Genomic DNA, 20,177 nt, shown 5'->3' on the forward strand with positions numbered 1-20,177 from the left:
CGAGATTGACATCAATAGAAAAAAGAGGTGAGAAGCAGAGACTCATTTTTTTTTTTTTTTAAAGTGGGAAAATAAAGATTATTCTCTGCCAATTATCCTATGGCTAATACCACAAAAATCTCATGAGAAAATAAGACCTGTTCACTTGTGTGCCCCCACAAACATAAAAGCTGGAACAGTTCCTTCAGACACTAAAAACGTCTGGTTGTGAAGGCATAACATAGAAAGAGAAATCAGCTCCTCAACCAACTCCTTTGCCCAAGGACTTGTAAGACTCTGCTGAGCCAAAAGCATCAGCCTGGACTTGAGGGAAAAAATTCTTTGCCCAGTTCTTTATGGCACAGAGACATCTAACAGACAGACCCTTTCAAGACCTTGGAAGACAATGTAATCTATGTCTATGAAAAACTGAGCTACATCCAGGCAAAACATCATTGGAAATAAGGATTTGAAGGTCCAATCAATAATGGAGGTTTTAGGCATGCAGTACATCACTTAGATCAATTTGCCTTTGCTGCTGTAGGGAGGTATTGCTTTTAAATTACTCTATCAAATAAACCTATTCACAGATTTGTGCTCATTTGGAACTATTTTTTCCTTGATTACAGTGATTGGCACTTGCAATTAGTAGAGCCTGCCCACCACCCTGTCTTTTTAAATCTCAAAATCTGTTTTTGTTAATAAATAATTTTGAGTATTCCTTACTTGTAGCCTGGTAGATTAAAGCTCCCTTAACCAAATTACCAGTTTGATCCATTTGATGACAGTCTCTCAATAGCTTTCTGACTTCTGTCTCTCAATCCAGAGCTCAGTGATTATCCAGACAGCAAAGGCTGCAAACTCTTAAAGAGTTACCATCCTTCATCAGGGGTATTATTGCAGCAGCTCCTGTGCCAGTGTGGTGATGGGCTGCTATGCTGGCCATCTTTTATTTATGAGCACATGCATAGCAAAAATTAGAAAATTAAAAGACATGACACAGACAAGATGTTGATAGTCTGGCCTTAAAAGATAATTTCAATCCTTTGCTGTCTTTTTTTACTTTTATATATAATACAGTATTATTTTTACTTATAGAGGAGAAAACTGAGAGGTTATCTGCTCACAAGTGCATCAGAGATTCATTTTAGAAATGAGAACCCAACCTTGCAACCCTTCCTTATGTAAGCAAACCCTTCCTACTCTCACAGCCTGACTGACATTTGGATTATCCACACAAAGATGCATGAAATTAAGAGTTGCAGGATTGACCCCTAAACTGGCAAATTTAAGAAGCAATCAAGCTTTTCTATAGGAATGCATTCCCCCTGCTATTTTTAGTTAATATGTCATTAAAAACATTAATGCCACCAGGGTTGGGCTTTTTTTGATTAATTAATTTTAAGTTGATTGATTATTCATGAAGTGTTTTCCTCACATATTCAGTAGTATCAGGTTACGTGACTCGCCAGGCTGTCTGTGCAGGACTGTTCCTGTTATCACCAGATGAACAATAAAATAAAACATTCATAATTAACATCTACATAAAATGTGGAGGGGATCTATTTCTTTCTAAGCACCTGGGAATACTGTCAAAACACGTGTTCTAGATGATAAAACATGACAGCAGCATCCCATTCAGAGGGTGGGTTTCTGTGACAGTTTATTATAACCACATTGCTAAGCTCTGTCTTATTACACTCTATATTATGGAAAATGTAGGTACTTACATACTCTGCCCTTCTCCATACAAGATTTCTGGATTATTTACTTACATGTGTCACAGCAAGTGTTGCCAATTTTTGCAATTCTGCCCTAAAATGATTAAAAAAAAAAAAAAAGAGAGAACTCAAAATTTAAGAGAATTATGGTCAGCAATTAGCACAGTTCCACAAAAAGCCAGCTTATATTTTAAAACAGAGAAAACCTACATCTTTTCAAATTCAGTTTAGCCAAGGTGTTGGGAGAGGGGTGGGGTTTCCCACCCCAGCACACAGAAGGAAGCAGAAACATGACATGAAAATTTTCAACAGGAAACCTGGAAACAGGACTCATTTCAGCACTTACTCCTTCAGCCAAGCATCTTCTGGCATCAAATGGAGGACATCCAGTGATTCTCCTTTCCCAGATAAATTCCCCTCTCTCATTTACTCTACAGGAGTGACTGTCACAGCCATCCTGAAGGGATGCATTTGCCTGGAAAGATGGAAGGGCTGTTAGCTTTACACAGAAAACAACGGGGGACAGGAAGTTTTAAGGATATTATTTTGCTGAAGTCTTAAAGTACATGGTGGTGACATTTAAAAAACATGGAAATCTTTAGTAAACAGCATTGTTTGTCAACAAAGTCGTTATCTTCTGTTTAATTCCATGGCCATATTGATCACGGCTCTGCCCAGACTACCCTAACCTGACCTTTTTTAGCATTTAACAGGGAAGAAATTTCCATTAACTTAGGAAAAAAACTTCTCTAAGTGAGACATCTGGGGGTCTTCCCTATGATCTGTCTTTTAAAGAGACATATAGACAATTATTTACCTTCTGGATGAGTTGGAAACTTCTTTAGAAATTATATATAAAACCACATCCCCATCCCTACACCAAATCATTTAGGTTGGAGTAAACCCTTAAGAACAAGTCCAGCCATTAATCTCCCACTGCCAACCAAGTCCACCACAAAACCACATCTCTAAGAGCCCATCCACACATTTTTAAAATCTCTCCAAGGCTGGTGGTTCAATCACTGCCCCGGGCAGCCTGTGCCAAAGCTGGACAATTCTTACAGTGAAAAAAAAATAATATCCAATCTTAATCTCCCCTGGTGCAACTCAAGACTCTTTTTTCTTGTCCTGTCCCTGTTCCCTGGGAGCAGAGCCCGACCTCCCTGGCTGTCCCCTCCTGTCAGGGAGTTGTGCAGAGCCACAAGGTCCTCCTGAGCCTCCTTTTCTCCAGGCTGAGCCCCCACAGCTGCTCCTGATGCTCCAGACCCTTCCCCAGCTTCGTGGCTCTTCCCAAACTCTCCCCATCTAAGACTTCTCACAGGAATGGAATAAAAGAAAACTTTAGATGCTGTCTCTTGTGACAGAGCATGGGGTTTAACCAGAAAAATATCCATTCCTGTTTAAGAACATATCATGCATTAAAGGCCAGGCTGGATGGAGCTCTGAGCAATCTGCTCTGCCGGAAGGTGTCCCTGCCCATGGCAGGGAATTGGGACAAGATGATCTTTAAGGTCCCTTCCAACCCAATCCATTCTGTGATTCTGTGCTGGAGAAGTTTCTCAAAATTCACATTTTCAACTTAACTATTTCACATCTAAAATGAAGGGTTTTATTTCCTCCAAATATCTGTTTGAGGTCATTTTCCAGTTAAAGTTCCTTGATAACATTCCTGAATCTAGAATACCCCTTTAGAATTTTGTACTGTGGTATGAAATATCCTATTTTTTCATTTACAAACAAATTAACTACCTTGATCAATTATTCTGAGACACAAAAAACACTGGTAATACCATGCTACCAAATCAAAAAGAAGAAAAATGACCTTCCCTGGGATTCAACCAAAGTTGATACATTTACATTTACTCATAAATAAAAGAGAGTGCTTAAAACTTACCTGAAGATATTGAACCCTTCCATCTCTCAGCCTGATGCTACAAGAAGTTGGCACACACTTTCCACAGCAGGAACCAGGGATTTCCTGCCTTCTGTAGTTCTAGAAAGTGAAGGACATTTATCTGGGTTTATTTTGTTTTAATCATGCATCCTATATTTATTTTAAGATTATTAAAAAAATATTCAGTGGATAAAATTATAGCTAGCAAAATGCTTCTCATGAATTCTACACAGTGAGACATGGAAACGCAGTTGGAAGTGCTGAAACTGGAGAGAAAAGGGCAAAATACCCACTTAGCATTGGACAAGGAAAGGGCAGAACAAGGCCAAGCTGGAAAATTTGTAGTATGGAAAGGAAAAGAAAATGGCTTGATAATACAAGAGCGTAAAAGAACATTAGAGAAGGCAGAATATAATAAACGAGAAAAGAAGCGAAAGAAAGAAAAGGGGAGTAATGGAGCCGCACAAAAACCATTAAAAGGAAAAACAGTGGCATGAAAAAGAGCAGCACTAGGTGGAGAGGCAGAAAGGTATAGAGTGGGTAATGGAAAGGAGAAAACCAAACCAAGCAGAAAGGAACTGAGCTAACACATGAAGTGTCCCACAGTAAAGTCCCCAGCTGCTCCAGATAACCAACAGCTGCTTATGATGAGATGAACATTTTTAAGAAAACAAACACTTTCTGGTTCAGTGAAGACATGCATGTTATCCATATGTTTTTTATAGAAAGAGAATTTGGGGAGACGAAGTTACATTAAATCATTGGGGGGGAAACACAGTTCATTGTTATTTAGGTGAACTTTCCCTACCAGCAAAAATATAAGCACCTATAGCAGGTCATAAAACGACCAAAAAATTTACCCTCCTGAGCAGAATATGCTGGAGTTGGCTGCACTTCAATTGCCAGTGCTTTTCCTCACACAACTTCAGCATCCAGGAGAAAGCAGGTGCTCCTGAGAGAATTGGTACTCTTAACCCAATTGTACTCTTACATTTTATACATTAGCAAGAAATTGCTTTTAATCTGCGTATACCACGAAGTTAAAGGTTTTGAGACAGGAAAGATCCTGTGAAGTGTGTGAATCCCACTGGCCTTAGGGGGATGAAGACATTCTGTATCTTATTTTTTTTTTTTTTTTTCCCTTCAAACTCCACAAATTCATTACAATAGCTAGGAAGGGATATATATTCCTAGACCTGCAACTTCCCTTGGGTAGCTGCACATCTCCCAAACACAAGTTCATAGTCTTTAATAAGCCCAACTGGAAATGGCCCTTTCTTCAGGGTTTTCTGTCTAGTCTGTACTTTTGGGGAAAAGGAGCTGTTTGGGAAATGTGTGGGTGGTAAAAGAAGCAAGAGAGGAATGTTTCTCTTTTTTTTTTTTTTTTTTCATCATGTATTATATTGATTCCTCTACCTTTAATTTCTACAGCTGGCTCTTTGCATTCAGCAGCGAGAATGGATGTTTGTGTATCTTTGAATTTGTGGCCAGAGACATGTGTGCATGTGTATGTTCCCATACAATCTGGTAAATCTGAGGTTTTTTTCATGGATATGCCAGGTTATATTTTGTGGAAGTTATATTTTGAGAAAGATGCTCAGCACTGAGCTTGGCCATTCATTTTCCCTTCAGAAGCCTATATCTATAATCAAGCCTTACAGGAGGGATCATATTAGGGTCTAGAACCACAAAAGGCACTCCAGATTGTCCTTTTTGTCCCAGGCTATATCCACACCACCAAATAAAAGGGGTCAAGGCCAGTTTGACGACCCAGTGGAGAAGTGGAAAACTTCTGAATTACCTGAGCCACATTCTCCACACGATACTGGCTGGCCTTGGGTTGTCCTAAGCACTGACCTGTCCCTGCACATCATTCTGAAGTCACAACATTATTTTTCTATTTACAACAGGACAGCTGGGGAACTGTTGACAATTCTTCAAGAAAAAGGGTTGCAGGAAATAATTTGAGCCTGCATCTTGCTCTATTTTTTTATTGGTAGAGATTGCACCCTACAGAGACTTAAGTACATTTCCAGTCTTTTCCAGTTCTACTTCAGGATGGGAAATTGGACTCATCAAAAACTCTGCCCCTCTCTGTTCCAGGTGTACCCTATCAGTGTATGCCCCTCCTGGACTTCATCCAGGGAACCTACATGGTCATGTCAGAGATGTGGATTTTGGGTGCCACAGCCACCACTTGCACAGGCCCTGGGTTTGGTTGGGCCCATTGGGCTCCATCCACTATCCAGGGAAAGGATGAAGAAGAGGAAGAGGCATTTAAGTTTTTTTCTGTGAAACTGAGCTGCTGGTCTGTGCTCTTTGGACACAGGGAGATCAAGTCAGGCTCTGCAACTCACTTGGGTCTCCTACTCAAGGTATTGGTGCTAAAAGGGAAAACTACACAACTGAGCAGAGCAAATCAGGCAGTCCTGTCACACTGTTGTCCAGTGGAGTAAAAATAGAAGCTGTATCTCTCTGGCTTTCTCAGCCAATGTCATTCCTTGAAGGTGATGGCACCAAAGCAGCAGCAAAGACTTCAAAAACCAGTGGGAACTGATGGGGACAATCTCTTCAAATCACCAAAGGCATGGGCTGGGAACCAAACAAATGCCACTGAGCCATTTAGACAGTTTGAAAGAGTAATAGGAAAGGCTTAAAGCATGGTGATCTGGCAGATAACACTGTAGGGAAGAGGACTCAGCCGTTCCTGTTGCAAATGATTTGCCAAACCCTAAATCGCCCTAACGGTAAGTTATCTAAAACAAATAACAAAATGTGCCTGTGGAGCTGAGTACCATGTAAAGTTATCTTTGCTACCCCTGAGGATTTAGATCAGATTTGGTGCTGATTTTGGCATCACCCAATTCACGGAAATGAGCCAAGATTTCTCAGAAGAACCAAAGGAAGGCCAAAGGACCCAGGGCTGTACCAGAGGTAAACTAGTGTGTGTAGAGAAGAACAGGGCTCTCATCAGACACATCCCTCAGCAGATCCCCCAGGCTGCTCCCACTCACTCACCGCTGGGCAGGCCTGGCAGTTCAGTTTGGTGCACCTCAGGGTGTATTTCCGAGGGGCTGTCTGGAAGCAGTCACACGTCGTGCACGGATCCACCATCAGGCGCCTCCCATGCTGAAACACCAGAATCAGTTAGTGACCATCTCAACATTTCATCTCATCCTTGACCAGCAAAATTCCGATAAACAAGGGACTTCAGGTTAAATCTCCTTTGTTAAATCTTGCACGGTAATTCTTTGCTAGAGAAACAAGAAACCCACCCTGCCGAGTTTCCAGAGAACTCAATATTTTTCATCTCTGCTTTCAGAACAATCAGCATGGCATGAGACTATTTTTCAAGAAAGCCCTTTAGAAGTCTTTAATCTGAGAAATGGCATTGGCATTTCTTCGTTGCTTACAAATCTAACAAGCGAGAAAGGGATTCTTGAAAGTCATGAGGAAGATTTTTTTTATTATTATTATTATTATTCTGACTACATGGTAGCCAAGAGTCCGTTTTTTGAGTGTAATGAATTGATTTGGCAACATTTTTATTCTAGACCCATCACAGGCTGTAGATTATGGGCAGAAATTGCTTGTTATAGTTTTTGTAACAACACTGCTTGGAATCCCTAAAGGCCTAAAAGCTTAAAATTGCAAAAAGACAAATAAAACAAACAAACACACAGAATTACTAACTGAAGAACTCTACTTGTCCACAGCTATAAGCAAATCAGGCTGAGCATAATTCAAAATCCCTGGGTTCTTCCCCCACAACTTTTCTAGATCCCATCACCTTCTCAAAGCAAGCAAAAGGGACATTTAAAATTCAGAGCAAAAATGCCAAATCATTAAGAAATAAAAATATGTGGAGTCAGTAATTGGTTACCCTGCACTGAAAGGAATTCTAGAGACAAACTTTCTTCCTCCCAAATGCAAAATCCTTCACTTCAACCCCAAAATAAAAACCCACAAGGGTTCAAGGGGCAAAGCAGGAGCAGTCTACTCAAGATTTTCACAAACTTCTAAAAACTAATAAATAAAGTAAATAAATAAGGCAAACAGACCATTTTGCTAGATTATGAAAGGTTTGAATTGTACTTCAGATATAAATGGAATGCCACCATTGATTTCACTTGGTACTGTGCATATCCTCAGATTCCCTTTCAAAATATTAAATGCTCATGAAACAAATGGAGCAAAAACAAGAAGCTGGCCACAGTAAAAGTAATGTATTTATGGGTAGTTTAGAGCCAATACTCTGAAGGATAAATGTTCTGAGCACAGAATTTTAACTACATTCTTATTCTGTGCCCCAGGACAACAGAGGTCCTCTGGCCTCTATAACCAGTAACCACTCTCTCCTGAGGTTCAGAGAAAGGATCCTCCACATAAAACATGATGAAAGAGGAAATACCAAGGGGGAGATCCCTTTCTTTTAACAGCTGAACTTGAGACCTGAACATGGGATTCCTCAGCTTTTCAGGTTTAACCTTTTGTAGTGGCTATCATTAATCTGGAGGGTTAAAAAAAACCTCAGTAGAAGCAGACATGGGAATACACTCCAAATTTTGCTGCTGGAGAGGGAGAGAGTGCTGGTTTTGGCTGGGGTACAGATAATTTCCTTCCCAGTGGCTGGAATGGGGCTGTGGTTTGGATTTGTGCTGCACACAGGGTTGATAATACAGAGATGATGTTGTTATTGCTGAGCTGGGATTCCATAGAGCCAAAGCCTTTCCTGCTTCTCCTACTGCCAGGCTGCTGAGGAGACTGGGGGTACATAGGAGGGTTGGGAGGAGACACAGCTGGGACAGGTGACCCCAACTGATCAAAGGGACATTCCAGACCTTATGGCATCGTGATTGGAATATACAGTGGGGAGAAGGAGGGAGGGGGGATGTTTGGAGTTATAGCACTTTTCTTCCCAAGTCACCATTGTCTGGGAAGGCTGAACCTGCCCAACCATGGCAAGCAGTGAATGAATTCCTTGTTTTGCTCTGTTTGCACAGATTTTACTTTCACCATCTTAATCCCAACCCAAGAGTTTTCTCACTTTTACCCTTCCCATCGTCTCCTCAATCCTGCTGATGGGAGTGAGCAAGTAGCTGCTGGCTGGGGTTACACCACAACAGCTGGAGAGCAAATATCCTTTGAAACTCCAGATTCCTTGTTTGATCTCAACATTGGAAAGCAGTCAGACACCAGAGTGACAGTTCATGTGACATGGTTTATCAAAAAAAAAGCCTCAGTGGCTCCAGGCTTTAACATCATAAAGAAAAGGTCTACAAAGCCATGGCTGATATCACTGATATCCTCATGGAGTCTTCTAATAGTTCTAACATTCCAATTAAGTACAAAATAGATAAAGTTGGATTCATAGGACAATCCCTGTGAGAGGCAGGAGCACAGGGATTACTAGAGATAGGCTGAAATGAAATCTTCACACACAGGTGCCTTGAACTTTTGGGGAAAGGTCTTGCCCCAATCCCAAATTTACTTACCATGACAGAACTGAACAAAATAATGGATTGATACAGATTTTTTTTTTTTTTTCCTTTATATAACACACCTATCATGTGTTTTCTTGGCTATCTTGGAATGAAATGTCAACACCTGCTAACCCAATGTCACCAAAATAACCTGGACAAAGCTCAAACCTGTTCAGATCATCTTCAAAAATGCCACTCACTAAAAGCCTGAGAAAACAGATGAGAGATGCAGATAATCCTTTTGGTAAATACAGCCACCTGCTTGGAGGCTTGCAGTTAAAACCCACAGCATTGTTAAGAACAGCAGAGTTGATGCAATACACCAAATTACTGGAATATAATATTGGTAACCAGATATATGACAAAAATGTAAGAGATTAAGGACACAGTCAATTACCAGAAATGCAGTAAAATACTCAAAACTTGGAACTATTCAGGGAAAGAGTTAACGTAGGAAAGTTTTCCCTTGATATAAAATGAAACTTGAAGCCTATTCTTAAAGGAGCCAACATAAAGGGTTTGAAATCCAGGAAGTATAAACTTCATAGACATCACATCTTCCTTCCTGACCAGGACCCTGGAACCAGTCAATGAAGGAGACAATTGTACAAGACAAACCTGTAGTGACTCCAGGTGCTCAAAATATTTCAGACATGCAGCTAATTAACTTAGAGTAAGTCATTAAATGAAGGTAGTTTAAGAAATTTTAGGATTTTTTTTCCAATATCGCAAAAGCTGAGGCATTTTATTTTGAACTTTTCAAAACACAGACATTTCTCATTTTGCCTTCAACGTGACATTTTGTTTCAAAACATGCTTATGTTCATTTTATGAACATAAATGAACATATTATGCTCATTTTAAATTATTTGTAAATATTTTGAAATGCTTGAAGAGAGAAAAAGTACTTTACTTGACAGATCAGGTGAATGTTTGTTGGAAGAGACAAATTAATTGTTCATGACAGAACAGCACACAACTGGAAAGAGCTTTGGTTTGTAATACAGAAATTATATATATATAATATATAATCCTACATAAGAGATGTTGGCAAGAGCTGGTAATTACTGCCACGCTTGACATTCCCTACAAATATTGTCTTTATAAGATGCCAGCCAGTTCTGACAAAATACAATAGAGGAAACAAATAGAAGGATTAAAGAGAAAATAGATTATTCCAGAATTTATTACTTGTAAACCAGTGTTCTGACAAGAAAGCTTTTTTTTTTTCCGTCAAGAAAAACAAGAGTTTTTCCTTGGATTTAATTCTACAGGGAATTAAATCTCCATCCATCTCCATACAGAATGATGGATGCTTGATGACATGGTTTTAGCTCTTAAAAACTGATAAACTTATGTCTTTGGACAACGAAAAAAAAAATCCAAACCACAAAAAATAGACGGAGAAAGGTTCTCTCTGCCACACCATTAAAATACAAAGAGATTTGAGTAAATTTACTTTTAAATAAATCAAAAAAGGAAGACACACGTTGACAAAGCAGGAATGAGCAGGTTAAATTTAGGTTAAATGACTAAAGAGAACCTGTTTCCCTGGGGGATGGTGAGAATAGTTAGAGCTCTTTGACACCAGAGGTGCTGCCAGAATATGGATTTAGGGAAACAATGGACAATTGACAGAGCTCTCCAAAGATAAATTCGGCATAAATGAGATCAGATGCTTAACTCCCATCATTCCCACTATCATGGGCTGGGTTAAACATGTCTTAATCTAACCATTAAATACGCAGTTGAGAAAAAATTTCCTCACAGGGCATATCAGCAGGGATCTTGAAAGGGAAAAGAGGTCAAACAGGGAGGAAGCTCAGCTTTCCTGTCCCTGCTAATAGCCAAGGAGGGATACCTCTCCTTCCACACAGGTGGAGGAAGTCCCCATCCTTGCTTTAATCTGCCTTATCCTCTAAGCAGAATATGGGAAGGTTTTCCTTCCGCAAAGTGGGCAAGGATCACCTGGGAGATTAACCCTCGTAGAGAGTTTCCTGTGTGTTTGGTAGCCTGCAAACCATTACAAAGTGCACATTTACCACAGTTTCTAAGCACTCTTTTCAAGCACCCTTCAAGATAAGGAAACATTGCTGTCCCCATTTTGCAGAGATGCTCATTGTCATAAAGAAAGACCCTGGCAGAGTCAGGAGCTGGACACAGACATGCTGAGCCCCCTGGCACTGCTTTTATTCCAAGATCTCACTTGCAGAGATTCTATCTGGAAAAGAAGCTGCTCTGTATCCTGTGTGTGTATATTCTGAGAGGTGTGTGTCTTTCAAAAGTTCATTCATATATTTAAATATCTTGGCATCTCAACAAGTAAAAGGAATTTGTGTCTTACCCCAATAACAGTGCCATTCAAAGGACAACCATTCAAGGGTGCTGAAAAAGAAAAAAGTATTTCATATACCATTACAATAACGATTCCAAGATTTAATCAACCACAGTTATGCTTTTTTGACTCAGTACAGTTCCAGCTTGAAGAAATTTGTATCCAGTTTCACTGTAAAGAGGCATAACTGAGCCCCCTTATATTATACCTTGAAAGGCAACAATTTGTCAGAGCTATACTTGATGCTGCATAAAAATATCTCTGGCTGAGCTATTTTTGAACAAGTACATGGCAGAACATAAACTTTCCCCTCCAGTTCAAGCCTCACACTCTCAGAAGATGAACTCAGGTTTTCTGCAAATTAGAGAGACCACATATCCTCTCCTCCTCCTCCCACTGCTCCCTCCTCACGCTGTGGTTGCATGAGGCTGCATGACACTTGTCAACTAAACATCACTGTGAGTCTTCCCAGACTGAGGCAAATTACCCAAATGTTTGGATTTAGACTTTTGAGCAAAGACTATGTTGGGAGTCATAGAATCATAGGTTTGGCTTGGAAGAGACCTTAAATATCATCCAGTTCCAATCCCTTGGCATGAGCTGAGACACCTTTCACTAGCCCAGAGCCCCATCCAACCTGGCCTGGGACACTTCCAGAGATGGACAGCCACAGCTTCTCTGGGCACCCTGTGCCAGGGCCTCAGCACCCTCACAGGGAACAATTTCTTCCCAATATCCAATCTAACCCTGCTCTCTGTCAGTGTGAAGCCATTGTCCCTTGTCCTGTCACTCCAGGCCCTTGTCAAGAGTCTCTCTCCATCTTTCCTGTGGGCTCCCTTCAGGTACTGAAAGGCAGAATTCTCCCCTCCCCTTTTGCCCATCAGGCTTTGGATGCAGCAAAAGGTGTCTCTGTACTCAGTGTCTGAATTACACAGGAGCCCCTCAAAGTGGGGCTATGCTTCCAAAACACACAGTTCCAAAATTGTTGTTGAGAAACAAAATCACCCCATGAAACAATTCATGGTGGAGTGTTCTCGTTTATCATCCCTCAAACCTTACCACATCTGCAGGAAGGACAGCAGTCTATCACTTGGTCACAACGCAGCTCAGCTCCCTCTGGACAGTCGGGCACATCCATTTGGGTGCAAGAAACGTTCTTTTGCTGCACGAAAACCTCATTGTTCACCCGGACACACTCATTGACAATGCAGCGGTTCCAGGGGGATCTCCACTCCGTGCCGACCTGAGGGGAGGTGGTGAGAGGATTAAACACAAGCAGCACTATTTGTGCCCCTGTGTAGAGGCATCCCATCTTTCCCAACACCCCTGGATAGAGGGAAGGCCACTGCAGCCAAATTCTGGCTTGCCAAAAGCACATTTACTGCATCAATAACAGTGTCACTCAGCAGTTCTCCACAAACCCTTACCGTGACAATTAGTTTATAGAGCATGCTGAGTTTGTAGAGGATAAGAGTTACAGGAGCATCCTTTAAAAGGGACACATCAAATAACAGGTGAAGGAAAAGCCCTCCTAACTGGAGTTAAATCTACATTTATTCCCTGCTGACTGGCCACACTGCACTACAGCTGAGCAGCCCCTCTTTCTGCTGCAACCTGCTGCAAATCAACTCTGTTAAGCCCTAAGGAGACTTTAGCAATAGGCTCTAGACCTGAAACCCTTGAAAATGTAGATAAGACAAGATCATGTTGACAGTTCTCTTATTCTCATCACCCACAGGTCAGAAAAAGCAGGAACTTCAAGTGCTGTTTATGGGAACAGACATCAACAGAGGCCAGGAGGAAGATGCTGTCACAGTTTAGTGCTGGGAGGAGCTGCTCGCTGCTTTTGGGTTTTATTCCTTCACTGAGACCACTCTGAATCTCAAGATCAGATCCCCAACTGCAGTCAATTCAAACATCTTTGCCCAGAAAGTTAGGAAACACATTCTTCTAGTGGATTGAATACTTAATTCTTCACTAATGACAGAAAAGTTGTAAGAGAACTTAGGAAGGGACTGCAGGGTATAACTATTATGTGTTAGGACAAAAAAAAATCAGTGAGAGACAGTGGGACACAAAAATAGGCCTTCTGAAGGCTTGTTTGATGAAGCAACATCAAACAAGAAAAGAACAATGATACACATTCAGAAATCCCCTGGTTTAAACCAGGAAAAAGGCGGGTTGCAAAACGACAACACTTTAACAAGCTTTTTTCTTTTTTTTTTTTTTTTTTTTTAAGACAGCAGCAGATTGTAATACAAATTAGCTGGGATAATTGAAATAGCTGACAGCCAGAGAGGCAATATGCCAAATAAATGTGGGTAGGTCACAGAATACCCAAAACATTCTTTCTCAGTGCTGCCCACATGTAGAAGAAAAACCCAATATCATCTTCATGTCCTTCCATGGAACACAAAATAATTCCGGAGGCTTTTGCTAGGAGAGAAAGTGTCCATCCCACTGGGACCTCACCTCATGCAAAGGAGGATCTTCATCACCCCGAGGCCAGAAGTGGGGCTCCTCACAGGCAGTTTTCTGACATCTCCCACAGCACTCCCCTTCTGGCACAATGTACTTGTAGCCCTGGAGGAGGAAAGAAAAGAAAAGGATTTTCTCATCTCAAGAAGAAGAGGCAAACAAGAACATCAATCCCAGTGTTTTCTTTTAGTATCGATGTTCAATGTTGGCAACCTTTTATGAAAAGGAGAGTCTGAAAAAGAACAGATATAATTATGAGAAAGTTTTTAATAATTAATTTTTCTATATATATAACAGTATTTCACAAAGGCAAATTAAAGGTAAAAATTGGTCTCATGGCATCTTGGAGGTTAATCAGCTCTCACAACTGCCCTTCCCATTCCCGAAAATTTAAGGGTAGGATTCAGTCTGAGCACATTCAGACATCTGTGTTTAAGCAGAGGGAGGATGCAGGTTGCTCAAAAATGCCATCCAGGGACTGGTTTTGACTGATCATTTCATCTTTTCATAGAAGCATTTAGGTTAAAAAAACCCTTTAAGACCAAGTTAAACCATTAACCCAGCACTGCCAAGTCCAACACAGTTTACCTGCAAAAGGCATTTGAAAGAAATTCTACAAATTAAGATAACAAAATGAAATTGCTATGCAACACTAGAGATTATGTATCTTATCAAAGTCTAACACTTAATTATGGAAAACTAAATAAGCAGCATGAAAATTGCAACAGGTAAAAATTCCCGCATCTACTCTCATGGTTTTTACTGCATTTGGCATCCTTAAACTTTCTCACCAAACTCTCTACTTGCTTTGTTGGTTTTTTTCCTAATGGATTGGGGTTTTTTTGGTTGGTCCTAGAGAATGATGCAATACATAAGATCCACAAGGATCATCAAGTCCAGCTCCTGGCCCTGCACAGGACACCCCAACAATCTCACCATGTCCCAACACCTCTAGAGCTCTGACAGGCTTTGGGTCGTGACCATTTCCTGTCCCAGTCCCCAACCATGCTCTGGGAAAAGAATCTTTTCCTAATATTTCTCTTAAATCACATTCTTCTACCAACTCTTTGTACCAATTTTCTGTCTATTCCTCTTTGACCATCTAAATCAATAAAACAAAGTGGCTCACACTTCCTTTGCAGGCTTCCAAAAGTAAACCACTGGGTTTTATAGGATGTAGCAGATGTCTGAGCACAATAAAGGTCCCAGCATGAGGTGTTATTATTGCTACAAGAGGCAGAGCTGAACAACAGACAGAGCTGAAATGGGAACATCAGAAAGTGAGCTTGAGCTAGAACAGACATCTGCAATTGAACTTCAGCCATCATGAACACTTATTGTGCAAGTGCTGTAAATGACAGACACTTCAGGATGCAGCTTTTCTTCTATCAAAATGTAGAATAAATTTGTTCACTGATTTTCTTGGCAGCAGGATGCGGTCCTAAAACAATAACCCTAAAATAAAGTCCATAATGCTCTTAGAGTTGGCTCCCAAGACAATCCACTGATACAACACTTATTTTTCTAATTTTCTCTGGTTACACTCTAAACAAGGAGGCTTAAAAGGGATCATTGCAGGTTCCCACCAGGGCTCTGCTGGTCACTGCACTGGTTTAAGTGTTACTCACCCGAGAGCAGAACGTGTCACATTCTTTGTGACGACACTCCGACATCCGAAGTCCTGTAACATCATCCCTCACACTGGTGCAAGAGCATTCCCTGCATCCATCTTCCCAGGTTGTCCCAACAGGATAGACTATGTTGTTGTGCACACACACCTATTAAATGCAATAATTAATACACAAAAGGGCACACTGCTGGTTCCAAAAGGCTGCATTTCAAGGTGTGAAAGCAACCATAAATTCTGTGAATAGTTTGAACCCCTTAGAAATGCTACAGGTCTTAAAATTGTGGCCAGTCTGTTGTGGGAAGGAAAAATAAGTAAAAACAAAGCTACTGTTTTATACAAAATCAATTGGAGAGTTTTATCTGCAGTCGGTGGAGCTGCCCAGGGTCTCAGTTTCCCTGTAAGTATAATGTGATGCTATTTAGGGATAATAAACAGTAAGTCCTCTAGAAGGAGCCTTGAGGACAAAACTGATTCCAGCTAAACCATCTGATCTGAAGACAGATCTCTTGTATCCTCCGGCCACCACAGCTACCCCTAAAAATCAGAGCCATCCTTATACTGAGCTTTCTATTAGTAAATTTTACAGCTTGGTATTAAAGTGAGAACGTCATTTATTTTTATAGCTAAAGCAAGTAAGTCCCAGAGACACTAAATGAATTATGCAAGGTCATGAACTACTCAGAAATGGACAATAAAAGGTAGATGTCCTGAGCTGCACGACAATGTAACCCTATGTTCAGGTTTAATGAAAAAGTTACGTTGCCTTGCAACCTCTCCTCTAAGCAACCTTATCTTAAACGTTAACATAATATAACAACTTAATAAAAGGTTGCCAAAATAAGAAAAATATATCTTAGTGAAGCTTTAGCAGAGTCATAATTAGGCAAAAACATAAGTGGTGATATAATTCTTAAAAGACACACCACTTCTCAGGCAGAGACAAAGGTAATCAATGAGCACAAGGAATTTTAGGTCTAAAGTGTACCAAACATGTCAATAAATTTAGTATGGGATTGGAAGAATATATAGTAACAGTAGTGGTCTCAAAGTATGTATATCTATTACCTGAAAACAAAAATCACCCCAAAATTCCTCATGTTTGAGTGACCTTTCAGTTTCAAATAGTATTTAAAAAGAAACACCACTATCTCAAAGTAACGAAAAATGGACCAGTTATGTCAAAATAAATTACTGTAATAAAAGAAGCAACAGTATGAAATAATAGTGTGTTTATTTTAGGCACCTGTAAATTAAAAATGCCCTGGCATCCCTTTCCAGCAGTTTCATTGGGGGTTCACTCATATCTAGCTGGCTGCTTGCTCTGGTGCTGCCAACTCCATGTGGAAAAGACATTTCACTTCCCTTACCCGGTCTGGAATGCAGGTGGTTGATACACAGCCACAGTCATTGGTGAGGGACTGGGAGAGGTACCCCGGGGGGCAGCTGACAGTGGAGTTCCTACAGCTGCAGGCACACTCATATTTATCACAGCACTCGGTCTTGACAACGGTCAGCGTCCGATGTGACGGGCAGGAAAGGCTTGGGATGGAGCTGCACATTTCCCTGTTGCAGGCTGGCAGGAAAAAGGTGGGAACTCTGTCAAGCTCATGGATTTTCAGAGTGCTGCCAGTGAATAGGGCAGTCCTCTGGCAGCAAGGCATTAATCAGCACCTCAAACTGGTATAAATCTGCTTAAAGCCTGAAGGGTGATGCAGATATAAAAGGGTTTTGTTCAGGAATTCAGAAAAGTTTCTGCTCTGCCAGAAAAATTCTTGTCTCATACACAAACAAGATTTATAAAATAAGCATCAGTCAGAGAACATGTGTCCAAGAATAAAGTGTTTTTCTTGTCCTTAATTTGAAAAGTGTATGCAAAGTGCCAACAATACACTTCTTCCAAGTCTGGGAAATCATTACATGTCTGTTGGCACCAAAATTAAACCTTTCAGAGGGGGAAAAATAATGCCTAGAGGAAGTTGTCAAGTATTGCTCAAATGCAGTGTTCCAGTGTCACTCCCTGCTAAGAAAAAATGATCTTACCACATGTGTAATTTGGTCTGCATTCTCCAGGGTTGGTCAGGGCAAGCTGCAGGCCAAACTCACAGACAGGGGCAGGAGGCAAATCACAGGAAACCAGGTCACACACTGAGAGCAGAAATTCAGAGGGTGGTTAAAACCACACCTACTTAGTCCTCAAGAAAGGACACACACACACATGTACATCCCCATTAAACTCACACTCAATCGCTGTCTTAAAATATGAAGTACATTAGAGTTCAACAGGTCAGAGTTTGTTTTCAAAATAGCTTAGAGAAGAGTTCAAGCTCGGGTTATGGGGATTAAGGTTCTAATATTATATTTAATGGGCAAATATAGATGATGCAAAAATAAATGCTTGAGAAAAAAAAAACCACATTCTAATGTCATTTAGACAAAAACAAATTGCTCCATTCCCTTCCTCATATACTACAGAAAGAGGGACAAAGCTGGAAGTGAATAGAGACTCATATCCTAAGGAGCTGTTTGGGTTTCCACATGGCTGATTGTACAACCATTCAGTGGTATCAAAAATGCAACACTGAATTATTATTTTTTTTTAAAAGGGACTGTATACTTAGAAATATCTGGTAAAAGTACAGACGAGAAGAGTCCAAGAGTTTACAAGAACCTACCACACTCGTACTCAGGGCAGCACTGGCCAGGGCCCTTCCGCAGGCGAGCGACTTCACATGGACCACACTGGACAGCTGCAGAAAACATCCACAAAACAAGTCTGGATTAGAGCTAAGAAGCCAGGAATCAAAACATCAATTCAAATCCAGCCACAGAGTTAAATGAATTTACGTTTGATAGTCGGGCAGGGTCGGGCTGTGCAGTTTATCTTCTTGTTATCGAGACACGTGCAGATCTTACAGGGCTCGTTCTCAGGAATCCACGTTTCCATGTGCTGAAGGAAAAATAAAACCCAACAGTGTGTTAGATAGAAATCCCATGCTCTGGTCACTGGTATATTGGGATGGGAGGATGGGAGTGGGTAAAGAAAACATTAACCTGGAAAATCAGAAGATTTATGAAGATTTGTCTACAAAGGGTTGGTTGCTCTGTTAACAGTAAAAAACTAAGCAGACTCATAATTCTGCAATGACTGTAGTGCGCCAATTTAGCAAAAGATGCAAAGAATGCGTGGATGGGATGAGGAATTATTATTGTTTTAAGTGTTGAAAATGCTCAGATATAAATGCAATTGTAGGCTATTGTGCGTAGCAGTGGACTGGTGCTACTACATACCATGATTGGATGTTCAGCAGCAATAAGGGAAACAAAGTATTTTGGGAAATACAGAGAAGTGTCTGCTTTCCCTAATTAGTAAGTCTTCAACATAGAGAAATAAATAGTGCATATTTTTATATGAAGAATATTTGGAGTATCATCACTTGACTCTCCAGTGGACTGAAGACTGGAAAAATATTATATCACCTCTAAAACCAAAACCATCACTGTGGTGACTACCTGGGGGTAATGAGCACATTCAGAAATCACCAGTAAAGAGAATAATTTTTCAATCACTGCTCCTTCCCATAAGAGTGGAAATAATTGATATTAAAGCTGTAGTTACACAGACCCATGTACATTTAACACCCATGTGAATAGGGAGGTAAAAATTGGAAGGATGCATTATCAAACATTTTAACTTGCACAACCAATCTAGATTCTGGGTGAGAACACAGAGCAGGTTAACATGCCACAAAAAAAAAAAAAAAAAAAAAAAAAAAAAAAAAAAAAAAAAAAAAAAAAAAAGTCATTTGGAAAACTCTGGAGCATGGTTTGAAACTAACACTCTGCTAAGCCCTTTAAAGATAGGGAAAAAAAAAAAAAGGATAAATCTAAGCATACTGCACCTATACTCAGAGACAATTACATGTTTTAAGCCACTCTGGGTGAGTGTTGGGACTAAAATCCAATAAACCCAAACATAATCTAGGGTAGAAAAGAACAGAGGAATGAATATGAGAAGAAAAGGAGGTGGTTAAGGAAATGCTGACCCAAGTGCCTGTTGTATTGCTCACAAAGCTAAGCCTGGAATGATGGAGAGGCAAAACAGCTACATGAGCTGATCCTCGCCTGTCCTCCACCTTCCCAAAAATCTCATTAAGGATCTAAAGCCCATAAAACACTGCAATTTAAGTCCCTTCTCCTTCAAATCCTATAACAAAAATGTGGATTGAAGAGGACTGGCTGATGTACATGCAAACTCTTAAGAGCTGAGTAGCTGGGGCTGAAGAGGAATCACCTCTGTTACTTGGAACAGGAGACACACCCACTATGTGATACTGGAATCAACAGTGTCTTTCACTGCAGTCTGGTATCCAGCATCCACAGCTTTTCCCAATCTCTCACTGCCACAGAGAGGGCTGCCTTAACTAAGCAAAGTGGGTTTGCAATAAAACCAAAATGATGAATTTCATCGAAGGAATAGTTCTCCTCAAAAATTAAAAAAAAAAAAAAAAAAAAAAAAAAAAAAAAAAAAAAAAAAGCGGGGGGGGAATGTGTATATATATAGACAATTTCATACATGAATTGAAACGGACCCACACGGATCATTGAGTCCAACCCCTGGCCCTGCACAGAAACCTCAACAATGCCACCCTGTGCATCC

The 20,177-nt window shown here is 40.4% G+C and overlaps 1 protein-coding gene across 1 annotated transcript in view; it reads right to left on the minus strand.

The window, feature by feature from the left end:
* VWF (von Willebrand factor) overlaps window positions 1-20,177 on the minus strand; it is a 112,947-nt gene that overhangs the window by 2,960 nt on the left and 89,810 nt on the right. The window contains exons 39-50 of the mRNA XM_083860020.1: window positions 18,365-18,467; window positions 18,193-18,267; window positions 17,561-17,665; window positions 16,888-17,093; window positions 15,519-15,668; window positions 13,885-13,995; window positions 12,472-12,655; window positions 11,422-11,462; window positions 6,613-6,723; window positions 3,595-3,693; window positions 2,047-2,175; window positions 1,755-1,794 (exon numbers count right to left, since the gene is read on the minus strand). Coding sequence (XP_083716146.1) covers window positions 1,755-1,794; window positions 2,047-2,175; window positions 3,595-3,693; window positions 6,613-6,723; window positions 11,422-11,462; window positions 12,472-12,655; window positions 13,885-13,995; window positions 15,519-15,668; window positions 16,888-17,093; window positions 17,561-17,665; window positions 18,193-18,267; window positions 18,365-18,467 — 1,354 coding nt within the window. The remainder of the gene's footprint in view (window positions 1-1,754; window positions 1,795-2,046; window positions 2,176-3,594; window positions 3,694-6,612; window positions 6,724-11,421; window positions 11,463-12,471; window positions 12,656-13,884; window positions 13,996-15,518; window positions 15,669-16,887; window positions 17,094-17,560; window positions 17,666-18,192; window positions 18,268-18,364; window positions 18,468-20,177) is intronic.

The sequence above is a fragment of the Zosterops lateralis genome, assembly GCF_965231275.1.
Source record: "Zosterops lateralis genome assembly, chromosome: 4".
NCBI classification, from domain to species: Eukaryota; Metazoa; Chordata; class Aves; order Passeriformes; family Zosteropidae; genus Zosterops; species Zosterops lateralis.